Source organism: Leguminivora glycinivorella, chromosome 2 (assembly GCF_023078275.1).
Source record: "Leguminivora glycinivorella isolate SPB_JAAS2020 chromosome 2, LegGlyc_1.1, whole genome shotgun sequence".
Lineage (NCBI taxonomy): Eukaryota > Metazoa > Arthropoda > Insecta > Lepidoptera > Tortricidae > Leguminivora > Leguminivora glycinivorella.
In genome coordinates this window covers 4,038,829-4,064,683 of record NC_062972.1, presented here as the reverse complement: position 1 = coordinate 4,064,683, position 25,855 = coordinate 4,038,829, and the positions used below count along the sequence as shown (strand labels likewise).

Genomic DNA, 25,855 nt, shown 5'->3' with positions numbered 1-25,855 from the left:
GTAGGTAAATAATTAGGTACTATCAGCTGCACAAGTGCATGGAGAAATTATGAATGAGTTCATTGATAAATTCGCCATGCACTTTTGCAGCTGATAGTACAAGATTATTAAAATAAATCTTCTTTCTATGTACAACCATAGATTAAATATAACAAGATCATACCATACCATACATTAAAATGCGACCGCCTAAGACCGCGCTTACACTCCACCACACATAGATGGCGCCACAATAAAAATGTCTTGTAGCTTTCGATTATACTTGTAGATGGTTTTAAGTGTCACTTTTGACATAGATTTACGGCTCGGAATTGACACTTAATGCCAATCTACAAATAATCGGTGGCAACAAGGCATTTTTTGTGGCGCCTATGTGTTGTGGAGTGTAAGCGCGTTCGTAGGCGGTCGCATTGTTATATTTAATTTATGGTACAACGGTAAAACGTAGGTTGTCTCTAAATGAAAAAAATCTACTGAACAACGTAAATCTTGCCGCATATAAACAATAACCGTAATAATAAATAGTCAAGAAACCAGAAACTTGGCCCATTCTTTGCAGACAAAGATGTTTCGTGTATTTGATTTCACTGATATATACGGAATAGATGCCGCAAAATCAAGTTATTTATTATTTCCTACAAAATAACCTGCTAATTGCTATCAGTATTTGAAATGGCTACCTGACATTTTGGCAAGGTATTATTCTTAGTTTAAATCTTCTGCTTACAATATTCCTAGTTTTATTTGTCAAATAATTTTAGGCTACTTCGTCTGCGTGGTATGTACTAGTTATTTAGATAGCGTCGAGTACCAACTCCCAATTAACGGGTTATTGTTGAATGTCCTAAGGCACCCCATAGGTGCATAGGGCCTCCACAAGATCCACGCCTTTCTATCTTGAGCCACCGCCTTGGCCTCGTTCCAGCTCAGTCCATATTCTCTCAGCTCGTTCTCAACGCTCCGCCTCCAGGTGTGTACGGGGCGTGTGCGGGCTCGCTTTCCTCCTTGAGGCCGACACTCAAACGCGATACTAGCGCTGTTGGTAGCTCCTCTTCGAAGGGTATGACCGATCCATCTCCATTTCCACACAGCCACTACCTGGGTGATCGGAGGTTGTTGGCACATACTCCACAGATCCTCATTTCTTATGGTTTTAACGGGTTAATTAACGGGTGGTGTCGATTATATCACTCTCGGGTGATCTATCTTTTGACTTTTCCTTCGACTCTATCTCTCTACCAAATATAGACAGAATTGGTCCAGCCTCCACAATAAAGAAAAAGCAAAGAGATTTGGATTAAACCGCTAGACGGCACCTACACTTATACTCAAGAAATATATGATCTTATCTTATATCCTTGCGTAGTCCATTATTGAAGTCTGTGGTTTTGCGCAAAAACTGTTTACGACAGCTCGTGCCTACGACACTTGTGGAAAGCGTCAATCTCAGACATCTTACGATCTGTTCTTAGCAGCCATTTTGTTGGATGGTTGTACCACTACCATGAGTATTAAAATTTTAGAATAGCAACCACTCGATAACAAAACGTATTATTCAGTATATATGGAGCTACATTGTCGCACTAGTGCAAGAAGTGGTAGCTGTACCCACTTTATGTGCCTATGTCGAAATTTCCAAGAGCCATGTACTGAAAAACGTCGTACAATACAAGTGCGAGGAGGAAATTCCTAATCCTAACTCGTGTCGATTTACAACACTCCATGTGTTTTAATATACGTACTTACCTATTGGCACTCGTTTCAGATTATTGCCATTACACGTAGATATTAACTTAATCTAGCCATGTCGGGGAAATCCCAACGGTCAGCCGGCCTGATTACTTTTTAAACCTATTTGTTTTCTATTAACTATTATCGGTGGTTTTAAATGAATTATTAAGTATGCGTTAGATTCGTTTGTTTAGTTTATACGTTGATCACAGGAATAAAGATTTGAAAGCGAAAGACTATTACATATTTTTTAATAAATTATACATTTATAATTTTATGGCGCGAACTTTTTTTAGTGTTTCGAGATTTTATTGCGTGAACTTTTATAGTGTTTCGTGATTTTTGGGTTCTACCAAATTGTCAATGTGGAAGATATGTCTCATAATAACTCTTTACAATCGTCTCGGGAAATGTCATTAGTTGTATGGAAAATACAGCGAACTCAAATGATTATCTTGCTAAGACAAAATAATACATAAGTACATTCTCTGTGACGTTTACTCTGTCAAGTATTCTAAAACGTCAAAAACTCATTTTTGAGGCTCAGCCAGTCTAGCCCAAGTGACAATCGTTGACACTACGTGGCGGTCGAAACGCAGTCCGGCTCTCTCGCACCACTACAAGAGCGATAGAGAGAGCTGCTACGATTACGAAACGTACATACGAGTAAGCAATTTCAACGTTATGTACCCCGTCACAGAAAATACCAGTTGGTCGACTCAACACGCGTTGCACCGGGTGACACCCTTGGGATGGCAGCGTATCACGTTTATATAATGTAATTCCGGGTTTAAACAACCAAACAGTCGGTCTACCGCGCGTTCCCGGAGCGTACAGGTGTAGCGTGCGGTTAAATATGTGCGCGCAATCGCGCGCGATTGCGTGTTGTTAGTTTTTAACTCCCGACGCAAAAACGACGGGGTGTTATAAGTTTGACGTGTCTGTCTGTGTGTGTGTCTGTATGTGGCCGATTTGGATTTAGTTTTTTTGTCTGAAAGCTGAGTAAGTCGGGAGTGTTCTTAGCCATGATTCATGAAAATCGGTCTGCTATGTCGCGGTCGGGGTTTTTTTCAATTTTTTAATTTTGTGATTAGGTTATTAAAGTTCACGTACCTTGTACGTGCGTGTAAAGGCTAATCGTGCGCGATAGACCGCGTTATTATTGTTATTAATAGTATCGATTTATAAATAGCAAGTAATTCATCCACTATTTTTTTATTCCACGAGCGTATGTCTGCCATCTTGCGCGCGAATAAAGGTACGTGTAAAGACAACCTCAACCACGCGATTGCGCGCCAGCCGGCGTATTATGCTTCGATTTTTATCACTTATCCACGGGGATAAGACGTCTGTCACTCTCACACTGACATACTTGCCAAAGCGTGACAGTTACTTTATCCACATAGATAAGTGATAAAATTGGAAGTATGATACGCCGGCTGCACAGGCAGACGCAATCGACGTTCTTTCCCTTCCCCTCCAACCATCTTTACACGCGCATTCTTTCACACGCGATTGCTGTATCACGCGCGATAGAGCGTCCGTGTAAAGGCGGCTAACTCCTCCAACATACAGAATGTCATAATACCAGTATGTAACCAAGTTTACCGAGTTACAATTAGACAGCGTAGCAGTTGTGGGGTACGTGCTGACCGGTGCTTACGTGACGAATTTCGGTATTGGGAAGCGTATTTGAGCTAGAATAAGTACCTAATGGTTATTCCGACATACATCCCATATAGCGCAGTTGGTTGGGATGGCATATCGAATAAAATACTAAAATGTTTCAGACACATCCTAGTCCCCCCATTAGCGTTCATTTTCCAAATGTGCATCTCTGAAGGAATATTTCCTAAATGTCTAAAAAAGTCCATTATAATTCCGGTTCATAAATCTGGTAGCAAATTTCAAGTGACCAATTACAGACCCATCTCCATTTTACCGGCCACATCTAAAATTCTGGAAAAAAATATTAATAATAGACTTGTTCAATACCTAGAGAAGCAGGCTCTATTAGCAAAGACGCAATTTGGCTTTAGAGCCAATTTATCAACCGCAGATGCTGTACACGAACTAACGGACTACTTAGTTCAGGAACTAGATAAGGGTAATAAGACAATCGGTATCTTCTTGGACCTTGCAAAAGCATTTGACACCGTTTCTACTGCAATCTTACTGCACAAGCTTGAATTACTTGGTATAAGGGGCACACAAAACAAATTAATCGCGAGCTACTTAGACGAAAGAACCCAATGTGTAAAAATAGATAACATTATCAGCTCCGACTTAAAAAACACAGTTTTTGGTTTACCACAAGGAAGCGTTTTGGCCTCTACCCTATTTTTGGTTTATATTAATGACTTATGCAATCTAAACTTAGACTGTGGCAAAATTATTTCATACGCAGATGATACTGCCCTACTTTTTTCCGCAAAGTCAACAAATGAGGTACACGAGCATGCCCAGCACGGATTTAATATTGTAACTAACTGGCTAAAACTTCACCTACTAACATTGAACTCTGACAAAACGAATTTTATAAGTTTTGCCATGCGGAAATCCTACCCGATTCCCAATAATCTAAAACTCTACGCACATACTTGTGAGGATACGACAAACAACCATTGTTTATGCCCGTCTATAGCCTGTACAGATAAAATCAAGTATCTAGGAGTGATGATTGATGAAACCCTCTCTTTTAAAAATCATATTGAAGTACTGTGTAATAGAGTTAGGAAATTAATTTATGTATTCAAGAAACTTCGTTCTATCAGTGATCACAACTTAATCAAGCAAGTTTACTTTGCCCTGTGTCAATCGATATTAATATATTGCATTTCATCTTGGGGTGGCACAGCTAAAACCACTCTATTAAACTTAGAAAGAGCCCAGCGAGCGGTGCTAAAAGTAGCTACTTCCCGACCTTTTTTATACCCTACAGATCTTCTTTATCAATCATGTCAAGTACTAACTGTTCGTCAATTGTTTATTTTAAGCGCAACATTAAAGCAGCATGGCCGAATATCCTTCAACACAGATTATAATAACAAAAGGCGGAAAGATATCGTTTGTATTCAAACCGTACATAGAAAACACGTTTTCTCATCTAGATTTTTCGTCTTTCTAGGGCCATTTCTGTACAACAGGTTAAATGCAAAATTAGACTTATATCCACTTAGCTATGTTTGTTGTAAAAGTGCTACCTACGATGATACAGAAAAGTTACTTATGGTCGTAAAATAATTACCTATTGAATATACAATGAATATATATGTAATGTAATAGTTCGGAATCTATGAAAATAAGTCTTGTGTTTATTTTCTTATAAGTTTTATTTTAGTGAATAATTAAAAATAAATCACTAATTTAGTCCTTCCTCTGCCTGAAACACAGGAACTATCCTAGCTCAGGCATTTGTATAAAACATCTCTTATATGTATAACAATTCTTAGCCTTTAAGAACAATCACTGTACAATTATGTTTTTATTAATAAATTATTTATTTATTTATATTATTTATCCATACAATCCATACAAACAGTTTGATATGGTTAAATCACGGCTAATGTTTGACACTATCCCTTTCAGTGCCATGATTTGTCAAAATTTAAGCAAGTTAGGTACTTATGTGTCACTTAACTTCAACACTGGGTAAATCCATTCTGGTTGATTATCTTTCAGATAAATTTTTTTTAATATATATTCAACCTTAAAGCAGAATGGATTTACTCGTTTAAAGTTAAGCGACAGTTATATTATTGATGGTAGTGCATGCAAAATGTGTAAATTTGAGCCAACCCCATAGACTTAAATTACTTCGTAAGGATATGATATATCGATACCTCTGGGTTCAATTGGCGTAAAGGACATTTTGGCGAAAATGAGTTATATATACAGTTTTGTTCAGAATTTCAAGCGCTATCGATCTGTGTAGTTAAAATTTTGATATCTCTTAAAAAGTTGCCTTTACGACCAAGATTTTCTACTATGGACTTGCAAAAATTGCTTTTCTGAAGGGGCGTAAATATCAAGTCATTAATTATAAATTATTATTTGTGTCGTAAAGGAAATCTACAAATAAAAATGTAGTCGTAAGTCACCTTGATATATATTGTTGCCCTTTAAGCCCTTACTTTTTAAGGATCACTTTCTATAGTAGTGTGGTAAAGTTGGGCGTAAAGGACAAGTTTTTTGGTTCTTCGTCCTTTACGACCAGCACTAAAAATATTTTATCCGCAACCTGTAATCGATTTCTTTGGGTTCAATTGTCGTAAAGGACATGTAATGCAGGTCTCCAAGAGAAATATAAACCCAATTTTTTTGTTTTTTGACCTATATTGGTGACGTGTATGAGAAAAATATGCAGATTACGAGTATCTTTAACCTAGTGTAGCAACCGTAGTGATAAACTAAACGATTTAGAAGATAGATGGTTGTAAAGGACACGTCAAAATGCTATTAACGTCCTTTACACCCATGATTTGATAGGGTCGTAAATGACGGTCTTAGATGATTTTTATACAAAGTCGGGGCGTAATTGTTACCGAAATGGTACAAATGTTGTACTAAGTTTACAATTAAAAACTGGAAAAATGTATCAAAAAGTACTTAATATGGCATAGAATAGCTACATTAGTTTAATGCAGTGTATTATTTATCTAAGCTATCTTAGCAACAAAAAAGAACAAGACTATTTTATATCCAGTTTTGTAATAAAGAAACAATATTTGCTTAAAAACTATCTAATACTTTGGCAACAAACTCAAAGTTATTTTTTTAGTATTCGCCGCTGTCTGAATAGTCAGTAGGTTACGCATTCAGCCTTTAATTCTAGCAGAGAAACGCTTTCGTAGTATTATTATACTGCGGCGAGATGTAGGTAATTAAAAGAAACACTATGGTAATCAGGGTACGTACCCAAATGCACAAACGCTCACGATAATTATCTATTTCGTAACTATATATCTTTATCGCTCTTGCGTATTGCACTAGACTGCATTTTTGTCGGCGTCTGGCGTCGACGATTGCCATTCAGCTACGCCGGCAGTAAACTTTAACAGTAGACTATACTAACATTTAGTGCGACAATAACAGGTGCGTTTCGCTAGCGAATGAGCGTTAGCGTTTGGTGACTTGGCTATGTACCCAGGTACTTAAAGCATTGACTATAATATTTCTAGGATTGAACTCAATTAAGATTATTCTTATTTAACAGGTTTAAGACTAAATAAGAATCTTCTGTTTTAAAATTATCAAAAATATGTATCAACATAGGTAGTCTTGACTACAGTTACTATTATTTATTAGTTGATCACAGTTTGTATACGCATCCTAACATGCGTTTATAAATAGGTCCTTAACTCTTAGTTATTCTTAGAACTTCTTTCTACTTTAGACTTAAAATTACTGTCGTATTAATATAGTCTACTGTTCACAGTTGCTGATTAAAGTTTACGTGATTACCATTAGTGTTTTTATATTTACTTAAACTACGAAAGCGTTTCCCTGCTAGAATTAAATACTGAATGCGTAACATATTGAGACAGCGGCCAGTACTGTAATAATAACTTTCCAAAATATTAGATAGTTTTTAAGCAAATGTTGTTTCTTTATTGCAAAACTGGATATAAAATAGTCTTGTTCTTTGTCTTTGCTAAATATTTAGATAAATATACACTGTAACACTATTGTGGCATTTTATGCCATATTAACTACGTTTTGATACATTTTTCAAGTTTCTAAAATGTAAACTAAGCTAAAAACAGTTGCCATTTGTACCATTCCGGTTACATTTACGCCCCGAATTTGTATAAAAATCATCTAAGATCGTCATTTACGACCCTATCAACTCTAATTGTTCAAAAAAATCGTGGGTGTAAAGGACGTTCATAGCATTTTGACGTGTCCTTTACAACCATCTAACTTCTAAACCGTTTAGTTTATCACTATAGTTGCTACGCTAGGTTAAGGATACGAAAAATCTACATATTTTTCTATATACGTCACAAATATAGGTCAAAAAACAAAAAAGATATAAACATTTTTCTAAAAAAAAATGTGTTTTTTGCTTCTCCTGAAAACCTGCATTTTGTCCTTTACGCCAATTGAACCCAAAGGTATCGAATATGTACGAGTTTTTGAATAATGTTGATTCATAGGCGTCAAAATCCCTCTGCATATATGCCAAGCGCGCTTTATCATGTCGTATCGTATGAAATGACTAATCCTTAATTGGCCTACCCTATTCATTCCTACGTAATATTGCGAGCTGAACAAAGCCGGCGAATTCGTTCAAAAAGAAGGATATTCCTACCACTGTTGATAGGAAAAACGATTCTACTTGGTAAAGATGCAGGGCATCTTTATGGGCAATCAATATGGGCATAATTACCCAACAAAGTATATCTAAAGCCACGCTACAAGTCATTAATCATAAGTTGAATGGAGTAAACGAATTTTAACTAACCTCGGGCTTGGTAATTAACCTTATATTACTTCGTAAATCTCGTATTAGACTTTAATGAAGAGCTGTAAAAGTAATCTTAAATATTAAGCTATAAAGATCATTTAAAATTGCACTTCGAATTAAATATAATACGACTTATGTTACTGATGTAGAAAACCTGGAAAGCTTGTGTTTTGTTTACATTTTCTGCAAGTAAGTAACGCGTTTTGTGGAAGAAGTGAGTAAACGACGCCATTTCAACTAATTTTGTTTTGGCAACACATGCATACTTTTTAACATTTAAATATATGTGTGCATGTACATGTATGCATGTTTTTTTGACGACCTGTCTGGCCTAGCGCGTAGTGACCGTGCCTGCTAAGCCGCGGTCCCGGGTTCAAATCCCGGTAAGGGTATTTATTTGTGTGATGAGTTTCTGAGTCATGGATTTTTTGTATGTAAATAAGTATATATTTATCTATATAAGTAAGTATTATATCGTCGCCTAGCACCCATAGAAGAAGATTTGCTTAGTTTGGGGCTAGGTTGATTTGTGTAAGGTGTCAAAAAAAAATATTGGCAGGGTTCTTTAGTTAGGTATATCCCTGTATTTTTCACCACTTCCAATTAAATATCTTTTAGATTTCATCTACTCGAAACAGTCTCCTGATACGCAGAAGTATAGCATCTACTGGGTGTACAGTCGAGTTCATAAATCTGTGTACATTTTTTCACCTTATTGCATAGAGTTAAGGTGAACAAATGTACACATATTAATGAACTCGACTGTATAAGTACCTACCCCTTTCATTTCTTTAAAGTCTCAAAGGAAGTCCTACTTGTTGTCTTCGGCTCCGAACACGCAGGCATACAGTATCCGTGATAGAAAGTCCCTGAGATTTGAGAGGCTTTGAGATTTTTTTTTAAAGATTTGAGTGTAATTAAATGATCTTTTTGTTTTCATTTACCGATAAAAAAAAATATTATCATTTATTTTCTAAATACCCATCCCCTAGTCACGTTAACAGTGTCTAAAGAAGTCTCATTATTTACCTTATTCACAGATTGTTTTAACGTAACAAATTTGTTTCCTAGTTTTATCCAAAAAAACATAACAAAACCTATGATATTTCGATACATAAATATACTCCAGGAGCGGAGTACCTACTATCAGCCGTAAAAATATCCATGACTAATAGTAATTTGTTAACATCTTACATAATACTTATAGCAGTTCATGTTGTATGCTATCAATAGGTTGAAACTGTTGTACTTTGAACTTACGAATCGAACTGCCAATAGGAAGCATGAAATAATGACATGAAAAATTATACCGTCAGCATTATATCCTTTCAAATATGTCATCAAACATAGATGCGTCATCATTTGTCAACCCTTGCCAGTATTTATGGCCCGACCTGTATTTATGACGCCAGGAATTAGCCAGGCCACAAATTGTGCCGTGGGCGGGGGCGGGGCGGATTCGGTACATTTATTAGGCCGTGTGATATATTTCAGCCCTCGAGGTACAAAGCTGGAGGTCAGAGGCTGCGTAGAGTGCGTAGTTATGTTACCTCTATACGTTACTTTCGCGAACGATTACCAGTGACTAAAACGAGTCCTTTTGTGATTATTAGTGTGACGTTTGGTCAGGTCCCACGAAATTGGGTATTGTTTGAACAGGAGTTGATTTAAACAAAAACCACTGAGTACTTACGTTAGGCATTAGTAGTTAGGTAGTAGTAGTTTTCACATTATCCGATCCGATATCGGATGTCGGACCGATATCCCATACATTACAGGCGCCATCTTGGATATTTTCCACTGAAATCCTTCCGACATCCGATATCGGATAATGTGAAAACCGCCTTACGTCGAAGCATCGCTCGCTCATACATAATGGCTGGTACTCAGAACTACTATTCAAAATATATATTTGCACTAGGAAATACCTACACACTTGAGGTCCTAAACTGAAAAACCAAGTCATTATTCGATAGCGGTTCTTATTTTTAGCTTCTGGATATTATATTCTCAACTCTGGATTAAGGATTTAAGCATAAATCAGATTTTCATCTGTATCCGCTTAATAAATCTTAAAAATGAATGCCACCTTTGGGATACGAGTATTATCCCAATAAATTATTGTATTTCCTCGTGTATCCTTGATATGTTTTCTTCTTTTTTATTCTCAATCTTTTGTTACTGCAATAACTTTAATGTATTGTAATTCGGGAATAATGGGGACTTTTGAGCAGGTACGAGTACGATCCAGGGGAGATTACTAGGGATTATTAGGGGTGTTTTTTTACGCACTAGTTCGAGAAGTGGTTCATTATATGCCTAGGTCACAATCGCTCAAAAATGCTACGGAGCGCTCAGATATCTATCTCTGTACGCGAAAGCCAGCGGCGTATCGCTTTCGTTTGGCGTCGGACCATTCGATCGAAACTTCGGAGGCTCACCTGTACTGAAAAACGTAATACACGTGCGAAATTCGTAACTCGTGTCGATTTAAAACACTCCCTTCGGTCGTGTTTTAATTTATCGCCACTCGTTTCGAACTTCCTTTTTTACGCACTTGTATCGTAATGTACTATTTTATAGTTAACTTTTCGAGTCAGACGGAAAATGAAGTATTATATCAAAATGCATGTATCGACTAAAAAACTCTCCGGACTAAAGGATAATTCCTTGTCTATCCTCGTCGATCCCTGGATTTTTTGATTTTTTGTGCTTTTGAATTTAGAACTTTCTTTTGCTCTTGTAAAAGTTAAAACCTTATGTACTCGTACGAGGCGCCAGGACCCAGGAGGCTATTCAATGTCTAAAGTTTAGTTATATACTTAAATAAAACGAGACTGACTACAACTTATTTTGGGTTTTCCCTCAGGCATCCAGACATTGGGTCCATCGTCCCCTAATAAATAACGCTCATAAGTTTGTGCACACTTTTCTTAAAGCGAACCGCACTCTGTGGCCCATTGCTCAAAACTGAAAGTTACAATTTACAAGCGGAAGTCTCTTTCCAACTTGTCATATTAGACATTGACTACCACTTGTAAATTGTAACTTGTAGCTAGGTTTTATTATTACAAACTGTCAGTCAAGCATAGACGCGTCATAAATGATTATAACATCAGGCCGTCCTTTACGCACTATTTGTAAGTGATGCGATAGTAACACAGCGTAATAGTAGTGAGACTACTTAAAAAATACAAATTAAAATATTTTCTATGAGGAAATATTTTAATTTGTAAATATTCTCTATGAGAAAATAGTTTAATTTGATCTAAGATTACACTACTACTAACTAGTGTGTGTTCCGAACTAGTGTGCTACGCCCGCAGAAATGGGGTTTGCAGCAGGTTGTCCTATATTGAACCTTATGAAGTCAAATTGCGCTAGCATTCATGTTTGATAATTATACCTATTATGTGTACCTATTCGCTACGTACATGACTGGTACTTTTATGACTATGTTAAATTTTATGGTGTCATATTAGTTCTAACGGCCACCGCTAGTATTAATGTTGGATATGCCCGTAAGATGACGTGTATAAGACAATCAGCGCCACTCTATCATGCACGTTTCCAAATCTTGTCAACCAGCGTCACATCTCTCACGTTGTCAATGGATGTTTCTTCTACTTTTGCTGTCTGTTGTTGTTGCTGTTCCACTTTACTCAGTCTTCGGCATCCTCTTCTCTGGTGACCAAACTGCACTTAGATTAGATTTTTAAAATTAAATGGCCTCAGTCCCATTGGTGGGACTATTTTGCCAGTGTCAAGGTGGTATAAGCTAATTGTTTTAAGATTTTGGTACGGTAAGTACGACAGTGTTCGGTAGTTGGCACTTGTAAATTGATAGCTAGATTTTACAAGGGCCGTGGACTATCGGCCGTTGACGACAAAAAAGGGGGCAAAACGCGTTTCGAGATTAATTCTTCATCAGCTTCTCACTATAACATTAGTTTACTGCATAATAAGCTATCGATATTACACTTTAAACAACATTAATGAGCAAAAGAAGGAGAAATTATTCACGACACAATACCGCACTGAGAGAAAATACAACCAGTTTTCATGTTCGTTCAACAAGTTTTTTGGTTAAAATAGCGCCTACGTGCTCTTTGGTTCAATCAACAAGCTACTTGTCATTTGAATCGGCAATATATTTGAATCAACAAGTCGATTTTATAAAAACAACCTGACACATATTGTTTTAAACATACGTTTGGCTGATTCAAACGGATAAACCGCAACAAGTCGAACTTGTTAAATTCACAATGCAAATTTCTCTCAGTGCGCTAAGATGGCGCCCGTACCGGAAGCCCAAACTGCACTTCTTGACACTGCGGATCGGCCCACGCTTAATTGCGTAGCATATACGTACTTATAAAGAGTTCACCTACAGCACACGTACAAATTGAAGAAAAAAAACTTTTCAATTCGCGAACCCTATTACAGGTGCATTTCGTAGAGCTGAATTAAATTGGAAACGTCGGGACACGGGCGGTTAACGAAGTGTGAATTCATTTCCCGCTCTTGACACTCGGAGAGTAAGACGACAAATAAAACATTGCAGAGTCTGGGCCAGATTCGTTAGTGATTCATAGTGCTTTTGATGTTGGCTCTATGCACATAGCGCTGTACAGACTTTGCTGAACTAGACTTATATTGACCGTGATTACCTTTAAGTTTTCTGTCGAGATCTACATCCTGGTCGGTCAATAAGTCTAATGAAACTAAACGTAGTTCATTTAAAACTTTAATTTACTGAACTGGTTCGAATCCAAAATTAGGCGTAGGACACATACCACAGTTTTTTCCCCACTTTTTTCGTTCCTTTGCTTCTCCCCTACGGATGACCGAGATGATCATGCATGAGCATGATAGAAATAACATGATGAGAATAAATATATAAATATTGGGGGACACCTTACACAGATCAACCTAGCCCCAAACTAAGCAAAGCTTGTACTATGGGTGCTAGGCGACGATATACATACTTATATACATAGAAAACATCCATGACTCCGGAAAAAATATCTGTGTTCGTCACACAAATAAATGCCCTTACCGGGACTTGAACCCAGGACCGCGGCTTAGCAGGCAAGGTCACTAACAACATACAGAAAAGTTTCACGTTTAAATCGCAAATTTATGGACGGGCATAACATATTTTTTATCTAAAAAACTAAAGTTGTATTACAAAAGCACTAGAATTAAAAGAAAGAAGTTAGTCATTTTGCTACAAAATAATTAGAATCATAAACTCATATTAAAATAATATCATAATCATTTAGCTTCATACTCAGTTGCCATGCAGTACTACAAAAAAGCCTCGCTCCGCTAATAAGAATTGAAATATTTAAGAGGTTACGTCTAATAACTGTAAAAGATTCGGCCCATTAGGCAGGAAAGGAAAATGGTGTATCTGAAAATTACGACGGGAAATGCTCGGACGCCACGACTACGGAAACATTTGATGAGCCTATTAAATATTCAATACTGGTTTTATTAGAAATAAGTAGGGGCATATTTTTATTAGATTAATTTCGGAAAAGAAATTGATGAAGTCACGACCAAGTCATATTTTCACAATCAAAGCTTCTGAGGTTATGTTCAAATAATCCTAAAAATTACACTCGCTGGCTACATTCTGACTACACAAGATTCCAAGCAAAATTACATTTTGTAACTGATAATTTCTTGTTTTTTTCGCCATTTTTATGAAATTATGTGATGTTATTGAAAAATATAAATATGCTATTTCTACTCAGAATCACTAGATTTTTCAATCCTAGTAGTTAAAAAAATTGTCCCATACGATTTTTTTTTTTATTTTGTTACCATTTTCCGTACATGTTGTGTGGAGTAACAAAAGAGGAAAGTAACAAAAATGTATGGAAATTCGGGACACTTTTTGTCTCCCAGTGAGATTGAAAGTACTCGTGATTCTGAGTACAATTGACCTAAAATTCCCTAAAAAAATAAAAGACAAAAAAAATAAATGCTCAACTAACAACACCAATTAATAATTAAATAATTCAATAACGTCAACGTCAACCTTCTGTCTGTCACTTTGCACAGCGATATTTTTGGCTAATTTTTCAAATTACACATGGCTCTACTTGCCTAAAATCACTTTTATCTTATCCAAAACAATCAAAATACTGTGCAACAGTGTGGGCAGGCCCAATACTGATGGCTGCGTCGTGTCGCTTTGACGGCCCACGTCAACGCCTTACGCCTACGAACTTTATTGTATTTTTAGTGATATATTTAGTTATTTTGTGTTTTAGTATATTGTGTTTTAGTGTTACGGTAAGTGGATGCATGCCGCAACTCAATCCGGCGATGGCACCACGCATGTGGATTTCTTTTGTGACCAATGTGACAACTCTTTTAAAACCCAGAGAGGCCTGAATATTCACATTACCAAAAAGCACCGTTTGTGTATCAGCCAAAATGACGCTGTTCTAAATTTCAACCCATCTGTGTTGTCCACTCCCCTTTCTGACGAACCAAATTCTACCCCCTTCCATTTATACCTTAGCGAACTCAAAAATAATGTGCCCGTTGTTAAAAGAGTTCCGCGCGGCGCCAGGATCACAGTCGCTAAGCACCTTTCAGGCCTAATTGTAAAATGCGTAGAAAATAATAAAATTGATGATTGGCACAATCTTTTCCTCTTTTCTTTCAATATCCTACATGCCAAAAAGGATAACAAAATTTCCTTAACACAAAAAATCAAAAATAATTGCATTTCAAATTCTGCTCCACAAATTTCCTCTAATAGTTGCGCTTCATACACCTTCAATAGAACGAAATTGATTGAAAATAAAATTAGCGACGGTGATCTTAAAGGTGCCGCTCGGCTCCTATTCACAAGCGACGTGCTATCGCCAGATACTCCTGACACCCTTTCGGCATTAATTTCCAAACATCCCCCGGCTCCTTCAGTGCCACACGTGTTGGCTCCACCTACAGCCGACCAGGCCTGCCTCCAAATCGAAGGCAAAGACGTTGTCGACGCCATATTTTCTTTTAAAAACGGTTCGGCGGCCGGCCTGGATGGGATCTCGCCCCAACATTTGAAAGACCTAATCTCTCACTCCGTAGGAGACGCTGCTGAGCAGCTTATCTGTTCCCTCACAAAATTAATAAATTTTATGTTTTCAGGCAAAATCAATTCCGAAATTCTACCCATTCTATACGGTGCCAACCTGATTGCCCTAACCAAAAAGGACGGAGGGGTGAGACCCATTGCGGTGGGGTCCACACTGAGGCGTCTCGCATCAAAAATTGCGGTTAGACACGTTAGATCCAAATTGCAATCTCTTTTTGAGCCTATTCAGCTTGGTTTTGGCACGAAAGGTGGGTGCGAGGCAGCCGTCCATGCCCTTCGGACCTACCTTTCACTAGACGACTGTGAAATTTTAGTCAAAATTGATGTTAAAAATGCTTTCAATTCAGTTAGTAGAGACACTTTGCTGACAGAAGTCAAAGATAAAATTCCAGAACTATACAATTACCTTTTCTATTGCTATTCAGAGTCATCCAAATTAATGTATAAGACACACGAAATTTCATCTGAAGTTGGCTGTCAGCAAGGTGACCCTCTCGGCCCAGCTATTTTCAGTTTGGCGATAAATCCAATAATTAAAAACTTAAAATCAAAATTCAATGTTTGGTATTTAGATGACGGTACCCTAGGAGGCGACGTGAATACTGTACTTTCTGATTTGTCTTACATAAAAAGCAGTTTCGAACTTATTGGTCTAGAGCTGAATTTCAGCAAATGTGAACTTTTTATTCAAAAGCCTTCTTATACGTTCACTGATTTTAAACCAAAATTTGACGTTCTGGCTCCCAATATCAAAATAGTAGACAAGTATTCCCTTAGCCTCCTGGGTTCTCCCGTATTTGAAGAATCTTTTCCCGGTTACGTTTCTAATTCCATATCTAAATTCAAAAGTCACACTGATCGGTTACTCGAAATTAGCCCTCATTATGCTCTCGTAATTCTTAAATTCTGTCTTTTTGTCCCTAAATTTACATATGTGCTCCGTTGCTGTCCTTTCTGGAAACATCAAAATTTACTGTCACCCATAGATGATTTAATCAAAATTAGTTTAGAGACAATCCTAAATATTCATTTGAGTGAGGCCTCCTGGTCTCAAGCATCCCTTCCTATTCGGTTTGGTGGTTTAGGTATTCGCAAAATTACCAGTGTCGCTTCCCCAGCCTTTTTGGCATCTACTCATGGCGCGTCAAATCTCATAGGAAATATCTTAAGGGCTTTGCCCACAAACTATGAGATTGCGGGCTTTGAGGATGCCAGAAATGCTTTCAAAATTGCCTGCCCAGGCAAAAACTTTCCAGACAATCCAAAATCACAAAGGAGTTGGGATAATATTTATTGTGATTTAGCTTACAATACTCTTCTAAACAACTTCACAGGTCCAGAACACGCGAGGCTTTTGGCGGTCGGAGCCCGGGAAGCCGGTTACTGGCTACATGCCCATCCCTCACCAAACACTGGTACTTTCTTGGATCCGACCTCCCTTAGACTGGCGATTGGCCTGCGACTTGGGGTTTCGGTGTGTACGCCACACATATGCTCTTGTGGCACGGACGTGGACCGACTGGGACACCATGGATTATCTTGTCAAAAAAGTGCAGGCCGTTTTTCGAGACATGCGTCGCTTAATGACATTATCCGTCGGTCCCTTGCAACCATCAATGTGCCTGCTCTCCTTGAGCCGACTGGCATAATCAGAGATGATGGCAAGAGGCCTGATGGAGTGTCCTTGGTCCCTTGGAGTATGGGACGAATGTTAGTGTGGGATGCTACCTGCGTAGACACATTGGCACCGTCTCACCTCCAACGGACCAAGATAAAAGCGGGCGCAGCGGCAGAAAGTGCCGAAATTTTGAAACGTAATAAATACAAAAGTCTTGGCAAAGAATACCTTTTTGTACCCTTTGGTGTAGAAACTCTAGGTCCATGGGGCCCCAGCGCGAACAAGTTGTTCACAGAAATCGCGAAGCGTCTGGTTGAGGTAACTGGTGACCGAAGAGCTGGCGACTTCCTCGCTCAACGTATCAGCATTGCGATACAGCGAGGAAATGTCGCCAGTATCCTTGGCACAATGCCTCAAGGGCCTATTTTAGACATTAGCTAGCTTTTAAGTTTAGTCTTAGTTTCTTATATAATTATGTAAATATGTTCATGTAAATAAAGAGTATACAACACCAACTCAATTGTCTACCATTTTAAACTCCTTATTTCTGATTGCAGTATTGCCAATCACGTTCAAACCTTCTGTGGCGCGACGAATAACATCAAAGGTGCTATTGTGTTTGCTTTCTTTCTCTTACCATTTTAGCTAAGGGGTGACAAGGATAGAAAATGCGTTTAAAAGAGTTCGATGGCCACGAACATCACGTACTAGAATGTATGTGGCTCACGTTTGGATTATCTTATCTTTCGAATGCTCGCTCTGTGGAAATTGAACAGTCTGAGCGCATTTTTCAGGAACGATTTTTGGCTACATTTAAAAGGATGGTACGAGTAAATGTTTGTTTGAAGTGGCTACCTCTCGGATACAGTGGAATGGATTATTTGCATCTTTGAAATAACAGTTCATTATAAACCTTTCAAGTAAGCCTGTTGTTAAGTGTTATTTATACCTTTCAGAAGGAGCGTTCAAAACAAAATCATAGAATTTCTTCCTAAAAAGTTTTTACCACAACCGGGCGAGAAAATGGCGGAACATAGGCAACCGCGCGAGACCGCTTCTCTATATACATTTAACGTCTGGCTACATTATGGAAAATAAGGTTGGCGCTGGCTGTCTAATAATATATTTACGGTAAATATTTTCTGATGTCTTTATTCAAACCAAACCAAACCAAAAACCCAAAATGCTGCCTGAAAAGAAAGCTACAAGACCATATGTTGTCTATTTCTGTATTTATTCAATCTACCTATAGTTACTACCTAAACCTAAAGTCACTCCCTGAGGTGTGCCAGTACAGTACAGACTATATGCTGTTTATTTGATGTGCTATTTATACATAGAGGAAAAGTGAGGTTCTCTTTACGCAGACATGGTCGCTCACTATCCTCTCAATTTGTGCAATTACTCTCTGTGGTTTAGCAGGCGCGACGCCGCGATTTCATGCCAGCTTGCCCACCTATGAATATTTATTTATATGCATGGTTTGCTGTGAATAATTCAAGCGCATGTAGGTATTATACGCAAATTTCTAACTCGACACACCCAATACGTTGATTAGATTCATATATTTTGCCAGGTAGACAATTTATTTTACAGTGCCGCCTGGTAAAAAGGGGTACAAGTCTCGCACAACTCATGTAAAAAAGGGATAACCTTTTTTAGGGTTCCGTAGTCAACTAGGAACCCTTATAGTTTCGCCATGTCTGTCTGTCCGTCCGTCCGTCCGTCCGTCCGTCCGTCCGTCCGTCCGTCCGTCCGTCCGTCCGTCCGTCCGTCCGTCCGTCCGCGGATAATCTCAGTAACCGTAAGCACTAGAAAGCTGAAATTTGGTACCAATATGTATATCAATCACGCCAACAAAGTGCAAAAATAAAAAATGGAAAAAAATGTTTTATTAGGGTACCCCCCCTACATGTAAAGTGGGGGCTGATATTTTTTTTCATTCCAACCCCAACGTGTGATATATTGTTGGATAGGTATTTAAAAATTAATAAGGGTTTACTAAGATCGTTTTTTGATAATATTAATATTTTCGGAAATAATCGCTCCTAAAGGAAAAAAAGTGCGTCCCCCCTCTAACTTTTGAACCATATGTTTAAAAAATATGAAAAAAATCACAAAAGTAGAACTTTATAAAGACTTTCTAGGAAAATTGTTTTGAACTTGATAGGTTCAGTAGTTTTTGAGAAAAATACGGAAAACTACGGAACCCTACACTGAGCGTGGCCCGACACGCTCTTGGCCGGTTTTTGGTGTTTTTGTGATGAGTATGAGCACAGATGGTCAGGGGTGTTTTGTATGTATTTAAGTGTGTATATTTTAGGTAAGGATACCGAATAGCTTATTGTGGGACTTAATCAACCTGATGTGTACAACTATCCTAAAATAACATTTATTTGTTTACCTATTGAAGTTTTTCGTCATCTACATATTATAGACATAAGAAGGCCTTGAAGATAACTTCTCAGATTGGTTCATAGAGTAAGAGTTGCGTTGAGAAGCTAAGGTGATTGCCAAAGTCGCATTGAACCAGTTCAGTGCAGAAAAAAGTTGACTGATTTGGGCTCTAGTTAGTCCATAAATATTTCTTCTGCTAGAAAAATACCGCCCTTGTTTCTATATGTCTTTATAGTACCTATCTAATACATCTTACTTAGTAAGTTTAAAACCGCTTACAGACTAGTAGGTATAAAATATAACAGGAAGCTTCATGAGATGAGTCCCGGCGTCCAAGGCACGCGCGCTGGCAGTCAACTGTTGGCTTGTAGCCATTTTGCTTTGTATTTGTCAATCTGTTGGACTGCTCGCAAATCTTGCAACGTTGTAATCATTAGTGCGCTCTGCGCGTTCACATTATCCGATCCGATATCGGATGTCGGAAAGATTTCAATGGAAAAAATCCAAGATGGCGCCTGTAACGTATGGGATATCGGTCCGACCACAGATGTCATATATACCATAGATCAAGCAAACGTATCTACTTAGCGTGTCAAATGAACTCAGTGAAATCCACTGAGTTGTCCGTCTTTACTCGCAGCTTGCAGCTTTCGGGCATCATTTTTTGTAAGTTGAAGTCAACCAAAACATAAAAAATGCCTCGTTACGTGATATTCAATTGCAACAACACAAAAATTATGAACAATCAAGAGCCTGAGACATATTTAAAATTACAGGCAAGAATCAACTTCAGTACAAAATTTGACACGCTCGGCCCCTATACAAATATATGAATTTGTTTCTTCTATCTAAATTAAGTTCTGTGGGTCCGACATCCGATACCGGGTCGGATAATGTGAAAGCGAATTTATGCTTACGTATTTGAGAGAACCATGAAAAAGGTAGGTGAGAAGTAGTTATTTATCCCAAAAATAATCTCAATAATGGTTCTAAGATCTACCTATGTAATTATTAAACTAGGTGGACTAGCTAGGTCGAATAGTTGATTGGTTGTTCTACATAATTATTTTTATTATATGTAGGTATAACCACATGTATGAAAATGCATACTAGAGGTAATTAAACCTATGTTTTGACTAGAAACAAAATTATTTAAATGGTGAAATAAAACTATGGAAACGGATTAAATCGCGTATAATGAATTTAAAATACATCCCGACGTTTCGAACTCTTTACAGCGTTCGTGGTCAACGGGTGACTGAGGAAAAATTAAAATGTGCAAAAGCTACCCACTTACAAGAAATATTAACGAACCATGACCACAAATAATATAGATTTCTAAGGCAGGTTCACACACTATTAATAAAGCCAGTTATACAATATTCAAAAAAATTATTTATTTATATTTTTTTTTATTTAAATGGTGCTTTTACGTGCATGTAGATCTACCGCCATCGCCACTTGAAAAAAATAAATTGTAATTTATTATTATACTAGCTTTTGCCCGCAGCTTTGCTCGCGTTAGAAAGAGACAATAAGTAGCCTATGTCACTCTCCATCCCTTCAACTATCTCCACTTAAAAAATCATGTCAATTCGTAACTTCGTTTTGCCGTGAAAGACAGACAAACATACAGACACACACATTTTCCCATTTATAATATTAGTATGGATATAGGTACAAGTCGTGACTATTTCTAAGCACTTAAACTAAAATGGTACCTAAGTTGTGCAAGATGAAGAGCACTATGATAAATCCCTTAATTAGTGTGTGAGACATAATTCTACTCGTCTTAGTTCCACAACTGCAATTGCAAGTTTACGAGTACATCCTAACAAAATTATTTCTACAGCTTCGTATGAAACCTCGTATTGTTAAATTTAATTATTTTTAAAATCGGGACTTAATCCCGTAACATGACTACCTATATTAAACACGACATTAAACTGACCTCCAACGTTTCACCAAGTGCGGGTAGTTCGAAAAACTCGCGCGGCTGTCAGAAGGTGTTGATGTCATTTCAAGCCAGTCTTCTCCGAGACTACGGGGACAACGCCGTTCATGAAACGTTGGATGTCAATGTCAGTTTAATATGTAGTCATACGCGATTAAGTCCCGATTTTAAAAATAATTATGTGTAATAATAGTGAAATTTTAAATCAATGCATTGTTAGATTAACTAGATAATTCAAATGCCGCCTGACATAGTTAAAATAATTTAACTAAGGGCTATGTAAACTGTGAAACTCCCATGACTAAGTCATATTAAAGAAGGTCAAAAGTCAGGACCGACTGTGGTTTAAAGCTCGGCCACACATGCGCGTTTTGAGAGCGTAGGCGGAGTGTTAGCGGAGCGCAATGATAGTGGTGCGCCGGACGAATGCTGGCGTTCGGCCCAGCGGACGCCGGCGGGAACTAACGAGCGCGGATTGCTGAAGACCCCTTGGATTTTTCTTTGGTTTATGATATCTTTTCTAGTTTATACCTATTATTTTATTTTATTTTATTTTATTTTCTTTATTGGGGAAAAAAACAGACATAGGAAGGTCATACAGATAAGAAGATATTGAAATACACAATAATAGGTACAACCTACATCCTGAGACAATTCCCACTAAGATTTATAGCCAATAGTATCTGAGTGGCATTGTCATAGGGCAATGGTATACAATGAGAGATCTTAATAGGCACTAAACTGAGATACACTAACAATATGATACTTAATGTTACTCAAAGATACAGTGTTAAACTGTGATTATGTATAAACTGTGATTAAATTAGCGCTCGGTCAACTATGTACCTAGTCTGTATTGATGATGAAGTCTCAAGAGATACATTTGGTAGAGATGGACAGCAATTCGTCGCTAAAATATTGTTCACCACCACCTATAAAACTCCCGTTAGGGACTCACACCACATATTAAATTTATTTAATAACGTATGTTGATTGGATTCTTCGTTCCTCTAACCGAAAATCAAAGACATATGTAATTCCGTATAGACGGATAATTCTAAGAAAAAAACGTACCTCAAAACCATAATGAAAAAGGTACGGTGTCCAAGATGGCGTTACACCTTTGGGGAACGCTCGGCTAGATGGCGCTAATAAAAATATTTGACATTTTAACACATATCAAGCTAAGAATATGGGCCAAATCTGTGGCCAAATTATCAAAACTGAGTGGCAGTCTATGCACTGTAATTACACATTTTACTTTGACAGTAACTCTCTATAATACTCAATCCTCTTTGCCGAAAATACACTTCAAATATTATCGACATTACTAATTTGAATAAAACGTTTTGAGCTACGGATATTTTTTTAAGAACTCTTGCTCATATAGTATGTACAATGTGCACAATATATTTTTATAGCTGTTACTATTTTGTACATGTTATGTTATCATCACCGCCATATCCGTCCTATCTATTATCTAAAACAATTTTGTTTATAAAATCACCGGTACCTTTACCTATAGTGCACGCAGCCCTGGTTGCACGTCTCTCAAACTGCCCTGATCCTGTTACTGGAGGACGTGTGAGGGCTGTTAAGGGTGACGTCACGGCTGTAGATCCCGGACGTGATGCAGGCCAGGTTGTTTATAAAGGTTGGAGGACTTATGTTAAGGAGAGATTTGACATTAATATAAAATATACGTAAGGTATAGCGGGACAAATCTCGACTGGGGGCTAATGTAACTGGTCCATTTTTTCCATTTTGCAATGTTTTAAATACAGTGTCCACCGTTTATATGGTAGGTATGTTCAGTGGACACATGTAGAACTCAACATCATACTGAGTGTAATAATTGAAAAAATGGATCAGTTACAATTGTCCCCCAGTCGAGAATAGTCCTGCTGCACCTTTATTAACCCCCGACGCAAAAACGACGGGGTGTTATAAGTTTGACGTGTCTGTCTGTCTGTCTGTCTGTCTGTCTGTCTGTCTGTTTGTCTGTCTGTGTGTGTGTCTGTCTGTGGCATCGTAGCTCCCGAACGGATGAACCGATTTCGATTTAGTTTTTTTCATTTGAAAGCTGTGTTAGTCGGGAGTGTTCTTAGCCATGTTTCATGAAAATCGGTACACTAGGTCGCGGTCGGGGGTTTTTTCAAAATTTTAATTTTGTGGTTAGGTTATATTAAAATTAATACCTACTTATGTAGGTATGTATTCTGCTAGTTGGTTTCAATGGCTCTTTCATTAGTCAGAAAAATAATGACATGATAATTTTATAACATTACATACGTATGTATACGCCTATTTCCCAGAAGGGTGGACAGAGATATCAAATTTCCATTTGTTACGAACTTTGTAAACCACTTTGGCTTCACTAAAACACAATAACACATACAATTAATGAATACTAACACACCACGAAATAATAAACTATTTTGAAGATCTTTTGAAAAGACAAGTTAGTTTTAAACAAAGACATTATGTAACTCCGTATAGACAGATAAAGTCTAAGAAAAAAATGTACCTCAAAACCATACAGAAAAAGTTACGGTGACCTAGATGGCGATACACCTTTGGGGACGCTCGGCTAGATGGCGCTAATATTAATATTTGACATTTTAACACATATCAAGCTAAGAATATGGGCCAAATTGTCAAAACTGAGATTCAGTCTTAAGCTTGCCTCGAGAGATGGCAGTCTATGCACTGTGATTACACATTTTGACAGTAACTCTCTCTAATACTTGATTCTCTTTGGTTTTGAAATAAAATACAAGTCTTAAAAGGGTTCCGCTGTTACGTAAGCTGCACGAATATGTTATATTGAGAGAGGTGTCGTCGCATCCGTCCTGTTTATATTGGTGCTCCTATAATATTTATTTGGGTGAAGGCTTTAGATCTGTAGACTTGGTATCTTGTATTAGAATTAAGCCTCCGTCACACGTAAAGCGTTTTGATAGCGTAGCGTTAGCGGAGCGTAATGGTAGCGGTGCGCCGGACGAACGCTGGCGTTCCTCTCGCAATCCGCGCGCATTTCGCTCGCAAACGCTCGTTAGTTCCCGCCAGCGTTCGTCCGGCGCACCGCTATCATTGCGCTCCGCGAAGCGCGAACGCTCCGCCTACGCTCTCAAAACGAGCATGTGTGGCCGAGCTTTTAGATATAGCTCATATAGCCACTAGCTTTGTAATATTCAGATGCGGATTAGCTGGCTTAAAATAACGACGTCTATAATTCAATTGGATTGTAATATAGGATAATTTCTAAGCCTCCAGGAAACATTATACCTACCTCCAAGAAAGTAATTTAGTAAACTTGAACTAGGTACTTCGTTTTGTACAGTCAAACAGATTCCTATGCCATTCTAGAACCCCGTATTGACACCGTGTTTTATTTGCTATAGAAGTCAGTTTGACTTTTAGGTATGCCTGAAGAAGGGTCTCGAAAATTGGCAGCATGTCGCAACAGTAGCGATATACTTAATAATGAAAAATGAAAATGAAAATGAAATATTTATTTTTCAACTAGGCATATTACAATGCGCATATGAACGTCAAATGCGTGCTACGCCGTGCTCTAACCCTACGCCTCAGCCTCGAGAAGATTTCAGTCCCCCGTCGTGTGCGTGGGAGGGGCGTGCGTATCCACTATGGGACCGGCAAGTTCCAAACTTTATCGGGCCACTTCAGGGTTTAGCATACAAAATTTTGAACATTATAATATTACAAAATTCTCGAATATAATTAACCCATGCATTAAATAACAAGATACAATTTCCCTGAACATGTAAAAGTATTCATCAAAAAAATGTTAACAGACTAGGTAGGTACTCTATGAAAATTAATTTCTATAAATTATATTATGACTTAATAATAACGTGAGTACAATCGTGGTTTCATTAAATCCACTCTTTATTGTAAGCTTGTTGAACTCAATTCAATGTTTATTATAAACATTATTTACTATTAACAGAGGATTAAGTAAGGGAAGAGTTGTAACATCCATACATCAGTAAATGCGGGTTATTTGTATAGACATAGTTAAGTGACATCTAGCGACAATCACGCGTCAAATAGCGTGAATTATCAGTACCACTATTATACTTGGTGGCTACTGTGTCTCGTCTGCCAAACATTTAATATTAAAACAGTTTACAACTTATATTACAAGCAGAAGGAATTGAAAACAGAATACTGATTAATACTATTGTAATATTAGCTAAAAATTGGTGAGCATTAGACTTTTCATTCGTCGCGACATCTATTGGCAAGTAGGTAGCTGTACTGATAATTTAAGCTAGTTGACGCGTGATTGTCGCTAGATGTCACTTAACTATGCCTATACAAATAACCCGCATTTACTGATGTATGGATGGACTTACAACTCTTCCCTTATGTTATAAATATCCTCTTCCTCTATGTTATAAATACAAAAAGTGAAGCAATAATTGGTCCTTTCAGTAAGTTCATAAGTGAACAGACAGAACTTTTCAGACATTGCTAGACAAAGAACTCTTGAGCGTCAACAGTTTGCCACGTTTTGTGGTTTAGCAGCCCCCGGGGAGTTTGCGGACG

At 37.7% G+C, this 25,855-nt stretch overlaps 1 protein-coding gene across 1 annotated transcript; it reads left to right on the top strand.

Moving 5' to 3' along the window:
* The first annotated feature begins 1,804 nt into the window (after positions 1-1,804).
* Positions 1,805-16,967, top strand: LOC125234935. Its single transcript, XM_048141361.1, has 3 exons — positions 1,805-1,824; positions 14,982-15,492; positions 16,646-16,967. Exons 1-3 carry the CDS (start codon positions 1,805-1,807, stop codon positions 16,958-16,960), a joined length of 846 nt encoding a protein of 281 aa, XP_047997318.1. The 3' UTR covers positions 16,961-16,967.
* The last annotated feature ends 8,888 nt before the right edge of the window (positions 16,968-25,855 follow it).